The 23907-nt window shown below is 48.5% G+C and overlaps 1 protein-coding gene across 1 annotated transcript; it reads left to right on the plus strand.

Annotated features, from left to right (window-relative positions):
• Nucleotides 1-494: 494 nt before the first annotated feature.
• On the plus strand, nucleotides 495-19515 carry mtnr1ba (melatonin receptor type 1Ba). The gene is made up of 2 exons (XM_048981717.1): nucleotides 495-693; nucleotides 18647-19515. The coding sequence occupies exons 1-2, from the start codon at nucleotides 495-497 to the stop codon at nucleotides 19513-19515; spliced, it is 1068 nt and encodes a 355-aa protein (XP_048837674.1).
• The last annotated feature ends 4392 nt before the right edge of the window (nucleotides 19516-23907 follow it).

The following is a 23907-nucleotide window of genomic DNA, read 5'->3' on the forward strand; positions in this document are numbered from 1 at the left end:
ATGAGCTCCCGTAAATGAAAGCCGACCCTCCATCCCCGGATGGACACCGTTTCGCTGCGCGTTGGAATCGCCACGCATAAAAATGCATTTGGGGGACAGTGCCACGGAAAGGAGGCGAGCAGCAATGGAAAGATAGGTATTAAAAAGAAGGGAAGACAGCAGATGCGCTCCGGCGAAGCTTCCTGTACAAATGAGAGTGAAAAAGTGTGGTGCACTCACGCCTCCTCAAGCAGTCCGTGCATAGGGGTTATCAGGGCTCACTTGCACAGCGGACCCCCCATCACCACCACCACCGTGACAGACAACATCCTAAGGACTCTTTTGGATGCATGCATCACCCATTGTGCAAATCCATGCAAAAAAGACGGAAGATCTAACTTTTAAGCCCAACTGGCCACAACAAAAGCGGTACCCGGGTTTTGCCCGAATGACGTCGGTGCCTGAATGCTCCGGACGGAGGAAAGGGAAAAGTTGAGACAGCGGCGGTTTTCGACATGCCGGAGGATGTGTCGCTGCTCTGGAACCGCACGGAGCTGGGACACGGCCGCTCTCTGACCGCGCCGCCACCGGCGCGTCCCGCCTGGACGATCGCGGTGCTGGCCAGCGTGCTGATCTTCACCACCGTGGTGGACGTGCTGGGAAATTTCCTGGTCATCATCTCAGTAGCCAGGAATCGGAAACTTAGAAACGCCGGTAAGTCCAGGGCGAAAGCTTAATGTATGGGTGCGCAAACTGAGTCTGGCTAAACCATGCATTCACACATAAATGTTTCATTCATTCAGTATTCTGTATGTCATTTTATTAGTGCAACTAATAAACCGCATACCTAAATTGACCGTGCACGGTAGCTGTAAAATAGGGCTAATTGCGCTCAGTATTTTGGTATTTAACAGCATTTCAAGTAGATAGATGAAAAGTTATGGCGAAGTACAAGCGCTTACATTTGCGCTGATAATATAAATGTTACACCTCGCCTCCGTGCAGCCGTCCCAATCATCCAAATACCTGACCATTTACGTGTTTGAATAGGAAGCTGGTGAATGAATGTGAAACATTGTGAGGTATTTCATAATGCACAGGTTCACGGTGGGATGTTTCATAACTCACGGTTCATGATGTTGTCTATGGGTCGCACGTCGCACGTGCGTATGCTGGCTGCGAGAGGCGCAAGTGTTAGTGCGATTTTATAAAACAGCCCAATCATACAGCAAATCTCTCAAATTTTTTATGAGGACTTCTGGCACGGAAAATAAGTTAAAAATTAATTATTCACTTGAGTACCGCTTAAAAAGTTGTGTCAGAGTGTCAGATTTCAGGTTTCAGTTGCGTTTAGGTGAAAAAGCGATATCAGCAAACGTTAATACCATCAGTAGCGATAATATGCCTATATCACCACTGTAATGTCTGTAAAATACGTTTTGATGCTTCACCAGAAAAACGGAATTAATGTAGCTATTTCCTTGTTTCCTGTATTGTTTTCCGTGCCAAAGTATTGGTTCATTTCCAAAAATAAACTAGGTCTATATAATTTCATTTTTACCACCCTTTACATTCTCTCGTTCTGTTGGAAAAATGGAAACGATTAAACTTAAAATCGCCAGGCATTTTACCGGTGGGCGGATGTTTTGTATGACCGCCCGCTGACCATAAATTCTGGAGACCCCTACTGTACTGTGTTCATATTGTAGAAAAGTATCTCTGATTTTATGTATAACTGGGTTTTAATATAATTAATTCATTTTCTTCCATCTGTTTTCAAAGGGGGGCGGCATGGTGGTGCAGTGGTTAGCACTGTCGCCTCACACCTCTGGGACCCGGGTTCGAGTCTCCGCCTGGGTCACATGTGTGCGGAGTTTGCATGTTCTCCCCGTGTCGTCGTGGGGTTTCCTCCGGGTACTCCGGTTTCCCCCCACAGTCCAAAAACATGCTGAGGCTAATTGGAGTTGCTGAATTGCCCGTAGGTGTGCATGTGTGAGTGGATGGTGTGTGAGTGTGCCCTGCGATGGGCTGGCCCCCCATCCTGGGTTGTTCCCTGCCTCGTGCCCATTGATTCCGGGATAGGCTCCGGACCCCCCGCGACCCAATAGGATAAGCGGTTTGGAAAATGGATGGATGGATGGATGGATGGATGTTTTCAAAGGTAGTCCTCCTGTTTCTATATAGTTGACGTTTTAGGGCATTTTGAGTGAGAAACCGATCATGGTGTTGGTGTAATTGCAATGATAACATGTGCTGCTGTTAGGAAAGCCCGCGTTAAAACTGCGAATCGGTAAAAGTTTTTATCTCGTAAATTGCAGAAATAATCCGACAACAGGCAATATTCCCCAACAAAGCGTAACTTAGCACAACACCCCGCGTTCTTTTTTCCATGCTTTTCCCTGCAGAGGCTGATCATTACTCTAGTAAGGTCTGTTTTCTGGTCGAGCTGGGAGCGTCTGTAGATGTTCAATCTCAGTAAGAGGAGTAAAGCTATGATGTTGTTATAATTTTGTGTGCTTATTATAGTTTAGATTAGTAATTGTATATTTATATACAAAGGTGTTCGCTTTCCCCTCCTTGAGCCGACACCTTATCGTGGTGGAGGGGTTTGCGTGTTACAATGATCCCAGGAGCTATGTTGTCGGGGGCTTTATGCCCCTGGTAGGGTCACCCAAGGCAAACAGGTCCTGGGTGAGGAACCAGACGAAGTACGGCTCAAAAACCCCTTTATGATGAGGAAAATCTTGGATTCACGGTTTCCCTTGCCCGGACGCGGGTCACCGGGGCCCCCCCCTGGAGCCAGGCCTGGGGGTGGGGCTCGATGGCGAGCGCCTGGCGGCCAGGCCTACACCCATGGGGCCTGGTCGGGCGCAGCCCGAACAAGGCACGTGGGTCCCCCCTCCAATGGGCTCACCACCCATGGGAGGGGCCATAGGGGTCGGGTGCGAGGTGATCTGGGCGGCGGCCAAAGGCGGGGACCTTGGCGGTCCGATCCTCGGCTGCAGAAGCTGGCTCTAGGGACATGGAATGTCACCTCTCTGATGGGGAAAGAGCCTGAGCTGGTGCGCGAGGTTGTGAAGTTCCGGCTAGATATAGTCGGACTCACCTCGACGCACGGCTTGGGCTCTGGAACCAGTCTCCTTGAGGGGGGTTGGACCCTTTTCCACTCTGGAGTTGCCCGCGGGGAGAGGCGCCGAGCGGGCGTGGGCATACTTATTGCCCCCAGGCTGGGCGCCTGTACGTTGGGGTTTACCGCAGTGGACGAGAGGGTAGCCTCCCTCCGCCTTCGGGTGGGGGGACGGGTCCTGACTGTTGTTTGCGCTTATGCGCCAAACAGCAGTTCGGAATACCCACCCTTTTTGGAGTCCTTGGAAGGGGTGTTGGAGAGCGCTCCTCCTGGGGACTCCCTTGTTCTGCTGGGGGACTTCAATGCTCACGTGGGCAGCGACAGTGAGACCTGGAGGGGCGTGATTGGGAGGAACGGCCCCCCCGATCTGAACCCGAGCGGTGTTTTGTTATTGGACTTCTGTGCTCGTCACGGACTGTCCATAATGAACACCATGTTCAAGCATAAGGGTGTCCATATGTGCACTTGGCACCAGGACACCCTAGGCCGCAGTTCGATGATCGACTTTGTAGTCGTGTCGTCGGACTTGCGGCCGCATGTTTTGGACACTCGGGTGAAGAGAGGGGCGGAGCTGTCAACCGATCACTACCTGGTGGTGGGTTGGCTCCGCTGGTGGGGGAGGAAGCCGGCCAGGCCTGGCAGGCCCAAGCGTATAGTGAGGGTCTGCTGGGAACGTCTGGCGGAATCCCCTGTCAGGGAGAGTTTCAACTCCTACCTCCGGCAGAACTTCTCCCATATCCCGGGGGAGGCGGGGGACATTGAGTCCGAATGGGCCATGTTCCGTGCCTCCATTGTGGAGGCGGCTGACCGGAGCTGCGGCCGCAAGGTGGTCGGTGCCTGTCGCGGCGGTAATCCCCGAACCCGCTGGTGGACACCGGTGGTAAGGGATGCCGTCAAGCTGAAGAAGGAGTCTTATCGGGCCTTTCTGGCCTGTGGGACTCCAGACGCAGCTGACGGCTACCGGCAGGCCAAGCGGAATGCGGCTTTGGCGGTCGCTGAGGCAAAAACTCGGGTGTGGGAGGAGTTTGGTGAGGCCATGGAGAACGACTTCCGGACGGCTTCGAAGAGATTCTGGTCCACCATCCGGCGGCTCCGGGCGGGAAAGCGGTGCAGCATCGACACTATTTATGGTGGGGATGGTGCGCTGCTGACCTCAGCTCGGGACGTTTTGGGTCGGTGGGGGGAGTACTTCGAAGACCTCCTCAATCCCACCGACACGCCTTCCGATATGGAAGCAGAGTGTGGGGACTTGGGGGTGGACTCGCCTATCTCGGGGGTGGAGGTCGCTGAGGTGGTCAAAAAGCTCCTCGGTGGCCGGGCCCCGGGGGTGGACGAGATTCGCCCAGAGTTCCTCAAGGCTCTGGATGCTGCGGGGCTGTCCTGGTTGACACGCATCTGCAGCATCGCGTGGACATCGGGGGCAGTACCTCTGGACTGGCAGACCGGGGTGGTGGTCCCCCTCTTTAAGAAGGGGGACCGGAGGGTGTGCTCCAACTACAGGGGGATCACACTCCTCAGCCTCCCTGGTAAGGTCTATTCGGGGGTCCTGGAAAGGAGGGTCCGCCGGATTGTCGAACCTCGGATTCAGGAGGAGCAGTGTGGTTTTCGCCCTGGCCGTGGAACAGTGGACCAGCTCTATACTCTCAGCAGGGTTCTGGAGGGTTCATGGGAGTTTGCCCGACCAGTCTACATGTGCTTTGTGGACTTGGAAAAGGCATTCGACCGTGTCCCTCGTGGGGTCCTGTGGGGAGTGCTCCGGGAGTATGGGGTACCGGGCTCCCTTTTAAGGGCGGTTCGGTCCCTGTATGACCGGTGCCAGAGTTTGGTCCGCATGGGCGGCAATAAGTCGGACTCGTTTCCGGTGAGGGTTGGACTCCGTCAGGGCTGCCCTTTGTCACCGATTCTGTTCATAGTTTTTATGGACAGAATTTCTAGGCGCAGCCAGGGCGTTGAGGGCGTCCGGTTCGGTGACCTCAGGATTAGGTCTCTGCTTTTTGCGGATGATGTGGTTCTGTTGGCCTCATCGAGCCGTGACCTTCAGCTCTCACTGGAGCAGTTCGCAGCCGAGTGCGAAGCGGCTGGGATGAGAATCAGCACCTCCAAATCCGAGACCATGGTTCTCAGCCGGAAAAGGGTAGAGTGCTCTCTCCGGGTTGGGGATGGGGTCCTCCCCCAAGTGGAGGAGTTTAAGTATCTCGGGATCTTGTTCACGAGTGGGGGAACGATGGAGCGGGAGATCGACAGGCGGATCGGTGCGGCGTCAGCAGTCATGCGGGCTCTGCATCGGTCTGTCATGGTGAAGAGAGAGCTGAGCCAAAAGGCGAAGCTCTCGATTTACCAGTCGATCTACGTTCATACCCTCACCTATGGTCATGAGCTTTGGGTAGTGACCGAAAGAACGAGATCGCGGGTACAAGCGGCCGAAATGAGTTTCCTCCGCAGGGTGGCTGGGCTCTCCCTTAGAGATAGGGTGAGGAGCTCAGTCATTCGGAGGGGACTCAGAGTAGAGCCGCTGCTCCTCCGCATCGAGAGGAGCCAGATGAGGTGGCTCGGGCATCTGATCAGGATGCCTCCAGGACGTCTCCCTGGGGAGGTATTCCGGGCATGTCCCACTGGGAGGAGGCCCCGGGGAAGACCCAGGACACGCTGGAGAGACTATGTCTCTCGGCTGGCCTGGGAACGCCTCGGGGTCCCCCCAGAGGAGCTAGACGAAGTGGCCGGGGAGAGGGAAGTCTGGGTCTCCCTGCTGAGGCTGCTGCCCCCGCGACCCGACTCCGGATCAAGCGGGAGATGATGGATGGATGGATGGATGGGTGTTCGCTTTCATTCACCCTCATCCCAAATGGACTGTTTAACGCTTTATTGTGGCACTTTAGTTTTACTAGTGATCACTTACTATAGGTGAGAATCGCACTTTAGTTTTTCTGGATTTCTCCAGCTTACACAATGACAGTGGAGGACGTTCTGAGGTCCATCTTGAAGCTGTGGCATGTTTGGAAGGCGTGAAATGGCATTTCCGACTGTCATGTCAGAATCCAACATGGACCTGATGAGTATTAATCCTTTGGACAGCTGTGTCTGTGACTATCGGGGGCACCGCGGGGGCCAAGGATTAACTGCTCCATGCACATAAGCGGAGCGCAACGATAGTACTGAACGCGATATGCTCTCTTTAATTTGACAGATAGTGCAGACAGGCTCCTGTTTAATGCTGTGCTTTAACGCAGATGCTGAAAGGAGCTACTGGTGTCAATCAGGGTGCCTTATTTACCTGCAGTGTGGCAGGATCCACTCAAGGTGATCCAGTACCTGAGGGGTGGGGGGGCTTCTGCTCCAGGGCCCATCACGGCAAGGGGCCCATGCAAAATTTACCGAGGGTGAACCCCATAACAGACGATCACAATTTGCAATAATTTACTGAGAACCTCCCTACCTGGGTCAGCAGATTTTACCTGGGTCGACAAACTTTAACACCACCGTCCCCACACCCCATGTCACTCAATCCACACCCCATGTCACTCATTCCCCACCCCTGAGGAGACCCGTAATGTCAGCATACCGATCTGTTATTTATATACAAGTGGTATTAAGGCAGCTGGCCCCCATACCAGCTTAGCTGAGTGTGCTCCTTTGGTTTGTAATGTGACATGGCCACATTTAAGCACAGGAGTCCTCTTAATAACCCGCTTTGCCTGAACTTCAGATCCTTGGAAATGTCTTTGAAGCTCGACCTGTACGGCTCTGCCGGTGACGGCGGCTTGAAGCCCCTGCCCTCTGGTCGAGGTGAAGCATCACTTCAGAGCCAGTCTGTAAGATAAGCTCTGGGTTCATGCCGCGCTGCTCTGAAGCGCCTTGTCTTACACGTCGTTGGAGACACTTTTTGCCCTTCTGTAAGATGATGGGGCTCCTGGGGGGTCTGTAGCATATTTGTTTAAGCAATTAATTTAATTGTTGGCGTTCCTGGTTTCCTCACTGGGGGGCTGCATAAATCCAGATGGCCCGTTACTGTAAAAATTAGACTTGTCCTCCATCTCAGCTTTCTATCTAATCTTCTCAGTTTTATGGAAATAAATATGAGTGCGTGTTTTATGTACCTGTTTGTGCTGGACATGTCTGGCCTTTGGTCCGCCTTTGTTGCTCTCTTATAATTCCTTGCATTGAGCAGCGGGATTAGCTGTGCGTTTCCCTTGTCTATTCAGGGCTTATTAACGTGTGCTGTGTTTAACTTTAGGAATTCAAATTTCATCTGCCTTAATCACTCCAGTAATATATCCACTGGAGAAGCACTCAGGCCAGTGGATTGTATCAAGGGGCGTCCCTGTGGCCCAAGAGCCGGCCCTGTTTATGTGTTTCTGCGAATCTTCAGGATACATGTGCATATTTATGCACTGTTGACAGGCGTGTGTGTTACCAGGTCCCATGGCTGGAAAACAGGGTCATTATGAAGGTTGAATTTTTTACATATCCTTTAGGAAGTTTGCTGTAGTGGTTTCTGAACTCAAACAACTGAACTGAAAAGTGACAGTGACTGAGGAAAGCAAGCATGGACGTCATATTCCCTGGGCAGACAGGCTGTCTGCCCCTACCCAGAAGGCTGAGGCCCCAGCCTTTGTAGTCTCTGCAGCTCTGAACAAACACCCCTCTGACTAAAGATAAGAATCCAGGAAGGAACATTATTTCTCAGGTGGCACAGCGGAGGAAAGGCCCGTGATACTGACTCCACGCCCTCCACTCGTGAGCTGCTCTCAGGGCCCGGGCATGACCAGGACGGTTTTTGGCTTTTGGCTGCTCCTCTAATTCTCTTAAATTGTACTCGCGGGACAAGGTGAAACAGGAGTGTGTCAACATCAGAGAGGAAACGAGCCCCGACAGCATCCTCATGGCAAGGCTTCCCAACCCCAACGCCACATATCACACTTCTCCATACCTTTCATACAAAGCACTTCTGTAGTTGTAAAAGTGGCCTGAAATGTCGTCACCACGCTTCCCCACTTTCAGAGACGTCTGCTGTATGTTTTTTTTCATCCATGAACTGCTTGCATATAAGAGCTTCTCTGGAGTTACTCTCAGACACCAAAGATATGCCTGGGAGATTCCCTTGGTCACTCTCCGGTGTTTTTGGGTGTGACTCCCATTGAGGGACGACTGAGGAGAGGAATCCTTCTGGCTTATCCCAGTCTTCCACAGGTCTGTGTGTCTCTCGCTCTGTTCCAAGTGCCTCATTCTCTAGAGAGAGCAGCTCATCTCTTACATGTTTTTAAAAAAGAACAAAATCCATTCCATTCATCCCATCAGAAATGAGATTTTTGAGGCACCCGCCTCTGTCTCCATCCGTGAAGCTTGTAGTCGCGTCCCTCCTGTTCGGCTGCGCCCTGCCAAATTCCCCATGACGTTGTGGATTCCCTCAACATTCACTTATCTGAAAGAGCACAGACTCAATAGGCTTCGAAATAGTGAGGGTCAGCCCACTGGGCATGAAGGAGTCTGCCTTCGGATAATCTGTAAGTTTACCTCATACTTTCAGTTTGTAAAGATTTCTGGTATGTTCTGTTCCTGAGGTTCATTTGTTACTCCTTATTCAGTTTAGAAGGTATGGGATGGCAGAAAGAAGATGTAGGCCAGGGTTCCCCAGTTTCGGTGTGGAGTAGACAATGTCCCATACAGGTCTCAGCTTCTACTGGAGCACATGTAGCATTTGGGTCAAGTTTTGTTACCCGTTTGTGCGACTGGTTGTCTACCAGGAGGCATGATTCAAGGACACCCCCCCCCCCCAGAATGGCGGGGCCAGCACAAGGGGATGGGAAAACATGAATATAATGGATGTTCCGGTGCAGAGTGACGATTGACAGGCTAGACACCAGCACCACCAGTGAAACGTGCTGATCTGGGGCAAGTCTACAGAAATGTTCTTGTTGGGAGCAGTATTTTCATGGCCTGATGGGCCCAGCAACTAGCTTCCTGTAGCTCCGAATCCTCAGATTACTGCTGTGTAGTTGCCGCATAGGTGGGATCCCTGTGTCCATGTGAGGTGGGGGGGTTGAGCACAATGCCAGAGGAACTGTCACACAGCTGAAGGCAGGTAGATCTCTTTACTGCTCCCTTTGCTCATCATGCAAAACCAGGCCAGCAGGTTGCACTGAGGTGCACTTGAGCTCCGTTCTCCTGCTACTCTGGAAGAGTTGGGATGAGAGTTTGGGGGTCTCCTGAGGAGAAAGCAGACTTTAAGCAGCTCTCAGAATGGACCCTGATTAATCCCATTCCCCAGTTGGTGGGAGAAATCCTGGCTTCCCGCTCTGTTCTTTCAGCAAGTCAGTATGACCCACAAAGGTCTCTCTGGAAACCTGCATGACCAGGGAGCATCTCCTTCATGGAAGAATAATTCTTTTGACTGCATATTGCAGTAAAAACGTTCAAATGCTGAATGTTAACGGAGCTAAACCGCAGTGCAACTTTTTGAGCAACATTGCTGAGCAGTGTAGCTGACCAATGTTGCTCAGCACTTTTCCATTGATATTAAGCAACAAATTTTGATTTGAATAACTTTGATCAGCAGTGGGCAACTTCTTTCGGTTATCCAGACCCACATGAGTTGCTTTTTGTCTCAGCAGGTTGGAGGTTGCCCGGCGACACTGCTCAAAAATCTGCCCTGTGTATCATCACCTTAATGGATCTGAACAGCCATGTTACAGTGGACGTAGAAAGATGAACTGAGACTATTTTGAACAACCTTGACATCACATTAGTATAGATTAGAAGCAGGATTCAGAGTCAGATCCTTCTAGATGAATTTCAAAATCCACAGAGCAATCAAAATCCCACGGACAGATGCTGCTTTTAAATGAACTACCAGCGTGCAGTGTGTTTAATATGTACTGTTAATGTTTTACAGTTTCTTCACAGTCTTTCCTCCATTAAGATAGTTTAGAAGTTGTGTTGCACCCTGACCATAATTGCTTTGGAGTTTAAAATCGATGGTCCTCGGAAAGCAGCTCTGCGATCTCACTGTGGTTTCACACCTCTAGGGCTGTGGGTTTGATTCCGGGTCCTCTTTGTGTGTATGTGTGTGTGTGTGTTGTGTGGAGTTTGCATGTTCTCCCCATGTTGAAGTGGATCCCTTAAGTCGCCTGTTGTGTATGTTGTCTTCTGTCATGGTCTTGTATTCACTTTGCACACTGTCCCTGCATATGATGTGTGGTTGTGGAATATGTCGATTTAAAAACAGCATCTTGTTTTGATGCTATCGCTAAACATGCTTTAGATAAAACAGTATGCTCGGTCTGGAGATGGGTTGTAAGTCCTCGGGAGCTGGTCACCCACTCTGGGGCGTGTCTCAGTCTGGAATGCCTCAGGAGGTTTTGCTGCACCTGGTCTTGGGGCAGAAGTGATCGTCACTGAGACGTCCTCATTCAGGCAGGCAAGCTTCGGAGACGATCAAAAATGTCTAATGAAGGAACAACGCGACAAAAATACTGGGACTTTTTTGGGCTGTTTCCTGTACAGGTAAAGTGTAATATGAACACGGTGAAGAAGCCGTACGCTGAAGGCAATCTTCTTTTCTCCTCAGCCTGTCTTAGCATAGGCCACTGAGGCAGTTTATTCAGCATCTCCTCTGCTGAACAGCCCTATCCAGAATGAGGGCTTCACCCGACCTCGAAGACGACGTCTCACCTCCGAATTTCGTCGTGTTGCTTCCATGTGTTTTTCTGTCGTCAGCTGTCTGCGGGTCGAGGTCCAGTGTTTGTTGTCCTGATCCCCAGATTATATCATGTAATATATGAGTACCAATGAGAAGGTGGGTCAAGCTGGGTCGATAATATCTGATTCATAATTAGGGCAGAATGAGCTAAGTGTTCTGCTGCTTGCATCTCTGATAGACTCAATTATTCTCCACCGTTTGATCTTCCGTCTTGACTTTGATCAAAGGGCTGTGAAAGCTCTCGAGTGCTACCCTTCCGCCTTGACTGCATCTCCCAGTTTTACAGGGCCTGCCTGGATGCTTGTGTTTTCATAATTCTCTAATAGTTCTTTGCACTCAACAGATTGGTGGTGTCACATTGCAAAATACATCTTCAGAGTCCATTTCCATCCACAGCTGATTTACAGGATATCAGCCCAGTCACCCTGGCACCATGAATCATTCCGTTCAGTTTATGTAATGCCTGGGAGATTCCCGAGGCTCACAACTACGTTTGTGGAAGTTCCGGACAGGCAAGCGGAAAGTTCCTTTCCACTGAAATATCCCAGGCCGTGTGATACCTTCAAGCAACCAATTACGTGAAGGTAGAGGACCGAAAATGTGAGTTATACACAAATGATTTTGGGTAACGAAATCTGGGGCGGTATTTGCAGTTTCAGTGTTCTTTTGATTGTGGGCATATCGCTGTTTTATACCGCAGGTTTTTTCTAGCTGTTGAAATACAGAAACAGAATTTCTCTCTTGAATATCAAAGGAAAGTGTCCAAATGTCGGCGCTCCGGGTAACGGTTTGCAGGCCGAGACCATCGCATCCAAAAACAGGCCTGATGCCTCGGAGTCACAGACAGCCTTCCTGTCAGAAGTCTGAAGCACTGAAAAGTGATCCCATTTTGAATTTTTCCGAACATTGTTACTTCATCAGTGATCAGATACCGAAAACAGGTTCTGGATTCAGGTGGCCCCTGGTTTTCACAACCAGCACCCAGGCTACTGTAAGTCTTAAGCCCTCCAGCGGGAAATAAAACAGCTTTATTCTCAGACCACCCTTTGTCTGTGGATATGGGGTTTAGAAGCAGCAGGCTAGATCAAAGGATTTAACTTCATAAATCCATTCATCTGTAAACATTCTCAGCAGTCGTCTTGTGACTCGAGCTAGATTAAAAATTCCAACAGTGATTTCGGTGTGCAAAGGTTGTTTCACTATCTGCATGTCGAGAATCTTTTAGCTGTAACAGTCTGGCCTGCCGTGGAGTTTGCTCCAGTTGCTACAGAAGGGGGCTTACATCCCAGAAGAGGGCTTACGTCCCAGCAGGGGGCGTAATGGTTAAGGAACAAGTGTCAAAATGGTACGGCTTCTTCAGCATGCTGTTAACTGGAAGTGTCCCTGTAATAGATAAATACTGAAAATGTACATGTCTAAATAAATACACAGAGCAGTGGTACTCAAACTATTCAGAGGGACACAGGGGGAGAGGAGCAAACAGTACCGTGTGGGGTCAGCCCTATTTTGAAACTGCGACCCCCGCATGGCCCTGAATGGGATGGATGGATGGATGGATGGATGGATGGATGGATGGATGGATGGATGGATGGATGGATGGAATTTTATTTAGGGGTCAGTAGGTGTGTATTTTTTTTTTTTTTTGGGGGGGGGGGGGTCATGACAAATGTATAAGCCCTAGGGAGGCCCTATCAAAAGTGTTTGAATACTACTGACATATGTACTGTATAAATTTGTAGTTATGTAAAAGTAAATAATTAAAGTATTGTAGTAAATGGAATAAAAGTAAGTAAAAATGTAAGCAAGCAGGAACAGCAGAGGAAAAACCACTTATGGTCACAGGGGGTGAAAAGCAGCATGGGGGGGGGGGCCAGCCCGTCACCCGGTCAGCATTCATAAATGCATAACTAACACGTGACAGCAGGTTAAACTTTATGTTGGTAAAAAAAATAAGTTACACACTGAAGCGTAACCGCTGCACTACATTTATATTAGTATGTCTAATGTTCAACAATTAAATGAAAATCCAATATGTTTTATGTTCCAGTTAACTACGCGATGTCTGATGCCATGTTCTAACGGGACACCTATTATCTCACGATTAACAACTAACTGCAGCAATTTCAATACCGACAGTTGTGATTCAAGAACTATCAGCTGTTAATAAGTGAATAAATTGTCTCAGCGTCTTGCTGGAAACAAGAAGTCACCTTCAGGGTCTGTAATCGTCTTTTTGTTTTGCCACCAAAGCATATCTGGCCGGTGCTGGTTTCACAGCCGGGCTAAATAAACGCTGGTATTCTGCCTGGCCGGTGACCCTGAGTGTACAGTTACTGCGTTGTCACTCGGCAGCGTCCTCAGCAACCTCCTGAATACCTCTGATTTCGCTCCCCGGCTTTGACCGAGCACCTGAAGTTATTTACTAAATGGTGACTGAGTGCTCTCCATGTTAAATCATCCTTTAACACTGCATCAGTCTGAGCGCACCTCTCGAAAGATGAAAATATACTCTATGACGCATTATTCTCACGTTTAAAAATAACAGCTTGCAAATCTGGATGTGTGGCTGCATCCAGGGAAGATGTATTTGGTACCTGCTGTAAAAAGCATGTGGAGGAAAAGCTGCAGCGGAGCTGCAAGATACCATCTTAGGCAAAAAAATGACAGTCACACACCGCTAGGTCTGCCGCTGTGGACCTGCTTGCGCAAAACGCGTTTACAGTCAGCCGGATCCCCTACCGATCTGCCCCCGAGGAAGAGGAAGCAAGAGTGATCACTTTTTGTTGTCAGGGAGGACGAGAGTTGTCCATGATTATGCTTTGAGGCAAGGGGTTGTTTGTCATTTAAAAAATACTCATGTGACAAATCAAAGATGACACTTAGGACGCCTACTAGCTCTCGGAGAGAAACTCCTAACGGGCTCCATCGTGGTTTGCGGGCCTGGCTTATACCGGTAATGGGATCCAGGTGCAGTGATGGGGGTCATCTAGCATGTGGCGGCAGTGAGTCAGCCAGCCAGCCCGTGCCAGGTCTCTGTGGTAACGATTGTCCCCCCTGGATATGATCACAGCCTGCTCTGCATGTCTTCTAAAGGCAACGTAGGCCTCAGTCACATGAGGAAATATCTGCCTTCACCTGCACAGATCAGAAGCGAGGCTGGGAGCTGGACTCTCTCCATCCATCCATTCTCTATAGCCACTCGCCCTATTCAGGGTCGCATGGGTTCGGAGCCTATCTTATGTTGAGATGTACCTGCTTCAGCTACACATGAGCAGTAACCAATCAGGAAATGGAACCATGTGCCCTGGATGGGGAGGGGGGGTACAGACAGAGAAATGGGGTTAACTAAACCAAGAGGAGTAGTTAAGACAATGGATGGGAATTTAAGGGTCTTTGCAGGGGAGGCACAGGAGATGGGTTGGAATAGGCCAGCAGAGCCTGGGTGGAGGGCTTAGCTTCACAGCTGGTCTGTCACAGGTGGCCTGTACTACTGTCATGGTGCCAGAAGGCGTCTTAACATCACGAATGACTGCTTTAAGGCCCACAGAGAGCATGTCAGGCACATTTACAGCATGGTTACAGAATTCAGGACCTTGGACAGCGCCGGATGCGACGCGACGGCACTGAGACACGCTTCGCTGAGCATCTCCACCAGTCATGGTCTCTTCTGGATCATTACCTGCCCAGTCTGCTTTCTCAACTCCGCAGGGCTCAATAAGGTGATATATGTTACCAACACCGTTAGTCATTGTCTACAAACACCTCTTAAGTAGTTAAACACACGTCTCCTTGTGTATCTTTATCTCATTAAAGGTGCATGTTAATTCCGATTCTGACTTTTGACTTACGCTGTCCTTGATTGTACTTGGAAAAAATGCTCAGTCCTCTGAAAATGTGGCCCAAACCTGATAGTACTGAGACAAACACAGCGTGCTTTTAATAAGCAATGTGTCACTCATTGTTCTGGATAAATACACTTAAGCTGGGGCCACATCTGGCTGCTGTGAATTTTGCCAGCTGGGTCAGCTGGATGCCATTGACTGATATGTCTGTAAGCTGTCCGCGTGAGAGATCCACCTCCCCAAACAGAGGAGCGCTGGCATTCCTCCATGTGCCGGCTGATGTCTGGGTCAGCTCTGCGCGGTCCAGTCCTAATGGCCTGTCTGCCTCAGCCAGTCTCAGTCCGACACGGAACATTAGACTGGTGCAGGGACATCGGTGCTGGAAGTCGCTCCTGGGATTCGGGTCTTTTAAAACGTGAGCAAAGCATGCGTGGGTCTACATTTTAGCTGTCGTCGTCATCACTGGAGTTTGTGGCATTTTCAGATACACAGCAGAGTATTAACCCCCCCCCCCCCCCTATATTTCCTCATCGTCATCAATGTTGTGTCACTGTACACTGCCAGTGTTCCTTCATCGTATCCCGAATAAATCCCTTTTTTCCCCGATTCTTCGTCTCCCTGCTTCTGCTTCCCCGGTCCGTTCCATGATGCTGTGCTTGACAACGACCCCCTGCCTTCTAATCCAACCACCTCCTGTTTGCCACCTGGGTCCTCTTTGTATATTCATTATACCTGGGCTATTCAAATCACGGCCCTCGAGGGCCGAGCCCCGCTGGTTTCCCAGCCTTCCTTTACCTGCGGGCCAGGTGTGAAGCCTCCAGCCAATCAGAATCAGTAATTATTAAACTAACTGCCTGGGAGAACTGAAAACAAGGCCTGGATTTGGCATTGAGGGCCAGATTTGAAGAGCCCTGCATTGTACTGTTTGAGACCTTAAAACATGATCTGTACTGAAACATACCTGTGCGTGTTGTGAAACTGCAGGATCACATTAGTCAGCTCAGTGTTAGAGGCTTTGGTGACTCTGGCATCTAAGTCTGCAGTGACCTCAGTGTTCACTACCTTCACTTGCTAATTACAGCTCCCTGTGCATCAGTTAACCGTCACGGTGCATAGAAAACGTCTGTAAATAAGTCAGAGGAGTGAAGGTCTATTCACTAACGCCAAATAAAGACTGACCAGTAGGCCATACATGGACGGCCAGAGAGCGGTTCTGTCCCAAGCAAGGCCTGCTACCCACTCGCGTGACCCTAAATCTCCGCAAACATCTCACTTAAAGCTCAACTTTCACATGACACATTTTCCTGGCCCTGAAATATTCAACTCAAGGCTGCATGTATTATAAATGCAAGATGCATGAAATATACATCTCTCCCACCATCCCAAACCCAAATGGCATCATTAACCTCGGAGAGTACAGCAAGCTAACGAATCATGGTGTGGTGTATATTTTGTTTCTGGGTCAGGGTCTGCCGTACTGGCTTCCATGCAGAATTCCAAAGCAGGAGCCCCCACCCTTCTCTGTTTCCCTGCGAATTAAACAAGGCTGCCGTGCAGTACATCATAACTCAGCGAGTCAGTCCACGGTCGGTACCATCGCAGGGTCCAGGCACAAACAATGAAACACTAGCCTGATATAACTCCATGCTTGATGGATGCTGCTCTTTCTGCTGATCCAAATAGCTGTCCGATTAGGTTCTTGCTTTGTTGAGTTGCAGTTTTATAGCTCCTGTCCCAGTACAGCTTCCACTCGTACTCAGATATTCACAGCATGATCAGCGTAAATGCGACTGAGCCTAATAGAAGCCTTGACAGCTATATGTGTGCAACGTGCTGTTTCACTCATTTGTACGTCACTTTGGAAAGAAAGGTTCTGTTAAACAGAATAAATGTAATGCATGTTATATTTCGAGGAAATAAGCAGAGAGCAAAGCTGTTTGTTGAAATGCGATGTGCGTCGATCCGCATTTCATTCGTACTGCCCTCAGAGCTCCTGCAGCTGTTTATAAGAGATCATTATCCATCAAGGCTGCCACATTACATGAGCATTTTCTGCAGCATCCCAGAGCTGCAAACATGCGGCGTAGTCACAGTACGTGAAAGCACGTCTTCGTGTGAGTATTGCGCATTTCCCCCTCTTGCCTCTGCCAGGGCTCAGAACGCTGAACTTCTTTTGCATTGTTTTGGAACCAATTCAAGGTTTTTTTTTTAATCACTGTCCTATTTTTCCAATTTTTTTTTTTTTTTCGCAAAACAGGCTCAGAATAATGAGTGTTTTTCTGATAACTGAGTTTTTGTTGCAAGAACAAAATGAGGAATAATTTTGTTTTTTTCTTTTCTGAAGGAGATAAAAGGTTGTGTGTGAAGATCAAAAAAGAGAGAAACTCCCCCCTCCCCCCTCCAACTTTCCGTCTGTCTGCTTTCCTTTTCTGATGATGGTGTCGGGGGTCTGCAGGATGGACCCATGTACCATTACCAGGCCGGTCAGCCAGGTCGTGACCCAAACAGCAGCCGCTTCTCTCCGCCTTTACCTGCTGTCCATCCCGCAGCTTTTGCTCTCACATAAGTTTCACTTTTTCAATATCGGCATTTCAGGGTCTTTCCATGTTTGTAATCGACTGCCTGGGGAACATTATCGTACATCGCGGCAAAGTGTTTCCTGACAAACAAACTCACTGAGGAGAACGTCAGAGCGAAATGACACCGGTCTCCACCACCCCCCCCCAGCTGTGGCTGGACAGACTCCCCCCCCCCTCCCTTTTCCTGTCCCTGGCAATACAGGGAGACGTGAAGATGGAGAGAATCCCAGAACGACAGAAACGGTGAATGTCACCATAGGATGAATGCGGCGAGTCCACTGTCACCTGATTTAACAGGGGTCACTGACATTAACTATAATCGCAGCATCTATGACAATAAGAGCTGAACGTCACACTCCTGCAGTCTAGATGTAAATATAAGTAATGGCAGGCGATTATACATAAGAGGGCCGCATGTACGGGGAAGTAGCGCTCGAAATCAGGCACCTCGGCTGGGCCGCCCTGCCAAACATGTTCCACCTCCCTCCCTCAAGGTGGGAAATTACAGCCACGTTGGCATCCTGCTGTCTGAGGAGGTGAAGCCGCACCATCGATGCTGCTAGGGACTGAGTGGCATTTTAATTCACCAATTAGTCCATGATCTGATGACACCTGGGACCTGAGTGAACTTCTCAGAACTCCTGCTATTAACTAGCACCAGTAACCAGTTAACAGACAGTTTCTGTACGATTAAAAAAAAAAAAGCCAAATTCAATGTAATATTTTAACAGAGAGGTAAGAATGCACGAGAAATTCGGCGAGATGATTTCTACGAGGTAATTACAGTTGTTAAGTCATTCCTCATCCCGTTAACAGACGTAAGCCAATCCTAGGCAGCTTTTGAGGGAAGAGCGTGTGTGATTTTACAACCAAAGGGGGTAAATATCACACTTCCTAACAGGTTTCTCTACTCTGCTAGATTTAGTAAGCAATTAGGTCTGAGAAAACTGAACTAAACCTCTGAACCAAACCACTTAGAGTCGTTTTAGCAGATAGAGTAGTCATTCGTCACACGTCTCTCAGTCCTGTGATAAGATTTGAAGATATGTCTGAGAGAGATTAACAAGGAGACCAAGCAGTCACACCGGCTTTGGCCCAAGACAGCGTCAGCACTGAATATTCAAAGAGTGGGAGAATGTGATGGACAAATTAAGTGCGTAACAGGAGAAAATTGAGAAGAACAAGGCCAGGTTTGTTGTTTCTGCGTCCCACTAAAAAAGTCACTTTGGCCTCTTTGTGTCGTGACTGAATGTGGCCAACAGGGGGCTCCCAAACCTCGGGGGTTCGATGCAAATATGTGATTTGAGTGGCGGTACACACTGCCACGAGGTACAATGTGATCCAAAAACTGGTAAAAGCTCTCTACCCATAATTCCACAGATTTCCGCCCACCGCTAAGCATACCTTTGGTCTGTGTCCACAGGGAATGTGTTTGTGGTGAGCCTGGCCTTCGCCGATCTGGTGGTAGCGTTCTACCCCTACCCGCTGGTGCTCTACGCCATCTTCCATGACGGCTGGTCCCTGGGCGACACCCAGTGCAAGGTCAGCGGCTTCCTGATGGGGTTCAGTGTCATCGGCTCCATATTTAACATCACCGGCATCGCCATCAACCGCTACTGCTACATCTGCCACAGCCTCAAGTATGAAAAGCTGTACAGCTACCGCAACACGCTGCTGCTGGTGGCCCTCATCTGGTTGCTCACTGTGGCGGCGATTGTGCCCAACCTATTTGTGGGTTCCCTTCAGTACGACCCGCGCATCTATTCCTGCACCTTCGCCCAGACCGTCAGCAGCTCATACACCATCGCTGTAGTGGTCGTTCACTTCCTGGTGCCCATCACCGTGGTGATCTTCTGCTACCTGCGCATCTGGATCCTGGTGATCCAGGTGCGGCGGAAGGTGAAGAGTGAGGTGCGTCCGCGCCTCAAGCCCAGCGACCTGAGGAACTTCATCACCATGTTCGTGGTGTTCGTCCTCTTCGCCATCTGCTGGGGGCCACTCAACTTCATCGGCCTGGCCGTGGCCATCGACCCCCAGACGATGGCACCCCGTGTCCCCGAGTGGCTCTTTGTGGTCAGCTACTTCATGGCCTATTTTAACAGCTGCCTTAATGCCATCATCTACGGACTGTTGAACCAGAACTTCCGGAAGGAATACAAACGGATAATCATGTCCTTGTGCCTGCCCGGGCTATTCTTCCAGGAGACTTCCCGGGGGGGGACAGAGGGTATGAAAAGTCGACCCTCCCCAGGACTCAACAACAATGAGCAGGTGAAAGGAGAAACCCCATGATGTGTTTTCTCTCCCTGCCTGTTCTCCCTATTATCGCTATGGACTCTACCAACTGTGTGAAGATTATGTTGGGAAAAGGGGCTCAGTTACTTGTCTTCTGGGAATCAGGGACTCTACCAACTGTGTGAAGAGGTGGGGAGAACTAACCCCATCCATCTATCCATTATCTGCCGCTTATATGGGGTTGGGTTGTGGGGGCAGCAGTTTAAGCGGGGATGCCCAGACCTCCCTCTTACCATCCACCTCCTCCGGCAGCTCCTCCGGGGGAATACCAAGGCGTTCCCAGGCTAACCGAGAGACATAATCTCTCCAGCGTGTCCTGGGTCTGCCCCGGGGCCTCTTCCCAGTTGGACATGCCCGAAACACCTCCCCAGGGAGCCGTCCAGGAGGCATCCTAAATACTTGCCAAGATCACCTCAACTGGCTCCTTTCGAGAATTAACTGTGTTTTTGAAATATCTGAGTGCCATTACCAAACCATACAATCAGAATTATGTATCATATCTTTATTACACCTCAGGTCACTTGCATTTTCTGCTGCTATAGCAATATGCATTTCAAAGTCAAAACGCCAAAACTTTATTAATTTTTCTACATTAGTACATTAAAAAGGGATATATTTAACGATATTGGCTATAGTATTATGATGATTTTCTCTGTAAAAAATAAAGCGTTTGTTCCACTGTGGTTGGTCTCTGTAGGTTCGTAACATGAAATTTTATTTTACCTTATGATTGAAATGCTTGGTATTTGTATAGACTTTGTGGTTTTGTCTTTCACTTTCGGCTGTTGTATTGAAGGTGATGTTTGCTCTTTGCTCTTTGGACTTCACTGCGCACTAAGCGTCTTCTACTGACACGTCCGTCCGATTATGACCAACGTGAGGTGACGGTCTCTCTCTAGTAATCCAAAAAGTGAGAAGTCTGCCAAAAAGACTGGTGACCTTTCCTAAGACCAGCACTTTCGTCTGGGGTGATTTTTTTTTGGGAACTTGCAAAAGGTAAAAACAAACAAACAAACAAAAAAATGCAAAAATAAACAGACTGTAATAAAACGCCGTAAAATGTGTGTTTTTTCAAAAAGGGGGGAATTTGTTCCTCATAGGCTGGAAAAGCCCTAATGAATGCTGCTCTGATGGTGTCCCTGGGGGGAGGGGAAGGGGGGGGCGTTTTCCTGTGGTGATTTGTACAATTCGGCAGGTTATTCCTATGATTCTCTCTATGCATCGTATACTTTATATTAGAAGCATAAATTCAAAGGAAGAGACATTTTTTGTATTGAATATGCAGGATTACAAAGATGATTTTTTTCAGGTTCAGCCTTGACATTATTCAATTATTTTTAAAGTGGAAGTTAATTAATTGCAAATCCCAAATGTGTGATCTTTCTAATGAGGTGTGATGTGCATGACCTGTGTGATTTCTTTTCCTGTTTGTACACTCACTCGCAAAGGAACCGGCCAATATAACGAACAAAACCTAAGGGGTGTTTTGCAAACAAAGGCCACCCTTCTTTCTCCTTTTGTATGTATGTGTATAAAATAAAAACACACAAAATTAAAACAAAGACAAGACTGGGAATGTGATGAGCAACTCCTAACACTGGTATTTTTGCATTTCTGTGATTTGCATTTCTGAGCTGCTGGTGTAAACATTTTCAATGTTAATAAAACGTATTTTTAAAGTTTTATACATTTTTTTTTTTTTACAATGTAACTCAAATAGCGACTGATAAATCTCATAATTCTTCATGGTGGATAATCCAGTGTACGAAGGTTTGTCATTTGGTGAAAGGCTTTTCCGACATGCCTGTTTCTCAGCTGGTGGAAGTTTCTGGACTCTTTTTAAAAACTAAATAAACAAGTTAAAGCGTAATGCTCTGCTAGTTCTTCTTACTTTCTTTAACGTGTTTGAAATGCACCATTTCTGTGGCCTTTTGCTAAAGGGGAAGTTAGATAAATGTCGCAGTGCTGCTCTACTAAGGTTAACTGGTGCCCAGAGAAATGGATAAACCAGGATGATGGGCTCTTGGTAATCTCAAGTAATTAATTAACCGACAGGTTCATTACAAGGAATGTCTAAAGAGCTCATGGACTCACCTCTGCTGTTCTGTTGTGGTGGGGGGGTGGGGGGGGGCAGTCTGTATGTTCGGTGGCCACCACATGAGGTTAGAGAACCTGGTCCATTTCCCCCCAAATGGCCGGTAAATATCTCAGGCTGTAGCAAGAGAAAACCAGAGAAAGCACTAGTAATCAGGATAGAAAGCTTGTCAGGAGGCTACCCGGTTGAAAGCACTTTTCCCCAGAGTTAGAAGGTGGACCGTTGTCATGACAGCAAGCCCAGTCCTCTAATATACCTGCCGGGGAATGGCCGAAGGTTCTGACCGAGAATCATATAGTTTTGGAAATGCACATCCTGTTTTTCTCCACTGTGATTCATTTTCACTCTCCTCTGACAAATGACACTCTATAGGGCCATCAGTGTGCTTTATGGGTGCTTTTCATTTACGGTGCAAATTAATGCAAACTAAATGAATTGAAGAATCAATGAAGAATATTTCCTTTGCTGCGATCTGCCGACGTTCTAATCATTTTCACACCAACAGGATGTGAGGCATACAATGAGACTGGAGGGTGGGGGGGGGGGGGGGTAGGAAAGGGGTTGGGGGGCAGGGGGGGGTAGGAAAGGGGTCGGTGGTGCCACAGTTGAAAGTAGCATTAGGATGTGATCTTATGGTTTTACAGACAGATCTTGACATGTTAAATGAACACATGTTAAATAAAAAGATGGTGTGTAAATTTACTTACAGATGTATGCTGCCTATGCTTTACGTAAACTCCACGCAATTCCATAAACTCTATGTATTTTGAATATGTATCACATAACTCTGGATTTACTGAAGTGGGTGTTGCGTAAGTTGAGAGCTGCCTGCATTTACTCAGGTCCCATCATGAATCAGATATGTCCAGGTCTCCCTTTATCTGCTATCGAACGTAACTGTTATCGCGACAAAGCCTACGTGAGGATGGATGGATCATAAAAACATGTCTTTTTTGCTAGATTTACGCGATTAAGCAAAGTGAAATGTCATGAGTGGATATAAAACCGGGGCCCGATGAGAGAGCAGCTGTCATCCAATGGGACCCAGGCTGTAAAATGGCATTTTGCTTGTGAAACATTTACCTTTTATTTATTTATTTTTTAGCAGGCACATTTATCTAAATTGATGTACAGTTGAGATGGCAGAGTCTCACAGTCTCACAGTCCCTGAGGTAACTTGGGTTCAAGGCTTTCCTAAGGGGATTTGCACCAGTGACCTTCTAATGACAGGCACAGTGTCCTAACTGGCTGAGCTGTACACCCACCCCCACCCCCCCAAAGCATCAGCAATGCAGCCAGGCAGCAGGAGAGGTTAGCGCAGCTTTGGGCGGCAAAGCTGGAAGCACATCTCATTGATCCTTATCTTCTGACGCATTTCATATTGCGACACGTGTAATTGCATTTTCACGCTAAAGATAAGATACGGCGTCATCTTGTTTGAAGACAGCGATTACGGAAGCAGACTGCACCCCCCGCTCCCCCCTGTCGAAAAATGTTCCGATGCACCAGGGCCACTGTGGTTATAAAGTTATTTTTGGGCCGGGTGACAAAATGTGACAGGAGTCCCAGAGACCCCGCTGGGTCATTCAGAGACGGCGCCTAGGCAGGGTGAGACGAGACATGCTCACTGAGTCCAGGATCATCTTTAAACACCCACTTCATTCCTGAAAACCCTTCTGTCTCACCTGCGCTGAAGTTAAGGTGGGTCTCCTTGTTTTTCCCCTATTGGTTTCTAACATACTGTAACTATCTGTTTTTGGCTCAGTAACCCACTTCCTCTTCTCTCAGCCAGAATAGGAGCCAGGAAGCCCATGGTCACATGACACAAATCTATGTCAGTCTGGGGCTCTCTGCCACCTGTTGGGTTTGCACATCATTCCGGGTGAGGGGGCATGTTTGCTGCTGCTGGATTACTGAAGTTGTGCATTATCAGAAGTTAGGAGTGTTTTCAGGGTGACCTTCCTGAAATCTCCAGAATCTGCAGGAAGTTATTGTCAGATGCAGGACCAAACCGTGATGCGACAGGTATCAATATTTCAGAAGAACATACAGCTTTTATTCATCTCTATGATCCAGTTGGACTTTTGGAGGTGCAGTAGACCTTTGGCACATCCCAAATAAGATCCAAAGCATAGCTGCAGAATGCTATTGCTAGATTATTAATAATTATAAGATGGCATGCCGAGAGTCCACTAGCTGACATTTTTAGGTGATTCATCTCATTTTAACTTTTCAGGTTGCCCTATGGGGTGTTTCAGACAGCAGAGGGAATTAATTAGCCAAGAAACCTGACC

Source organism: Brienomyrus brachyistius, chromosome 17 (genome assembly GCF_023856365.1).
Source record: "Brienomyrus brachyistius isolate T26 chromosome 17, BBRACH_0.4, whole genome shotgun sequence".
Classification (NCBI taxonomy): domain Eukaryota; kingdom Metazoa; phylum Chordata; class Actinopteri; order Osteoglossiformes; family Mormyridae; genus Brienomyrus; species Brienomyrus brachyistius.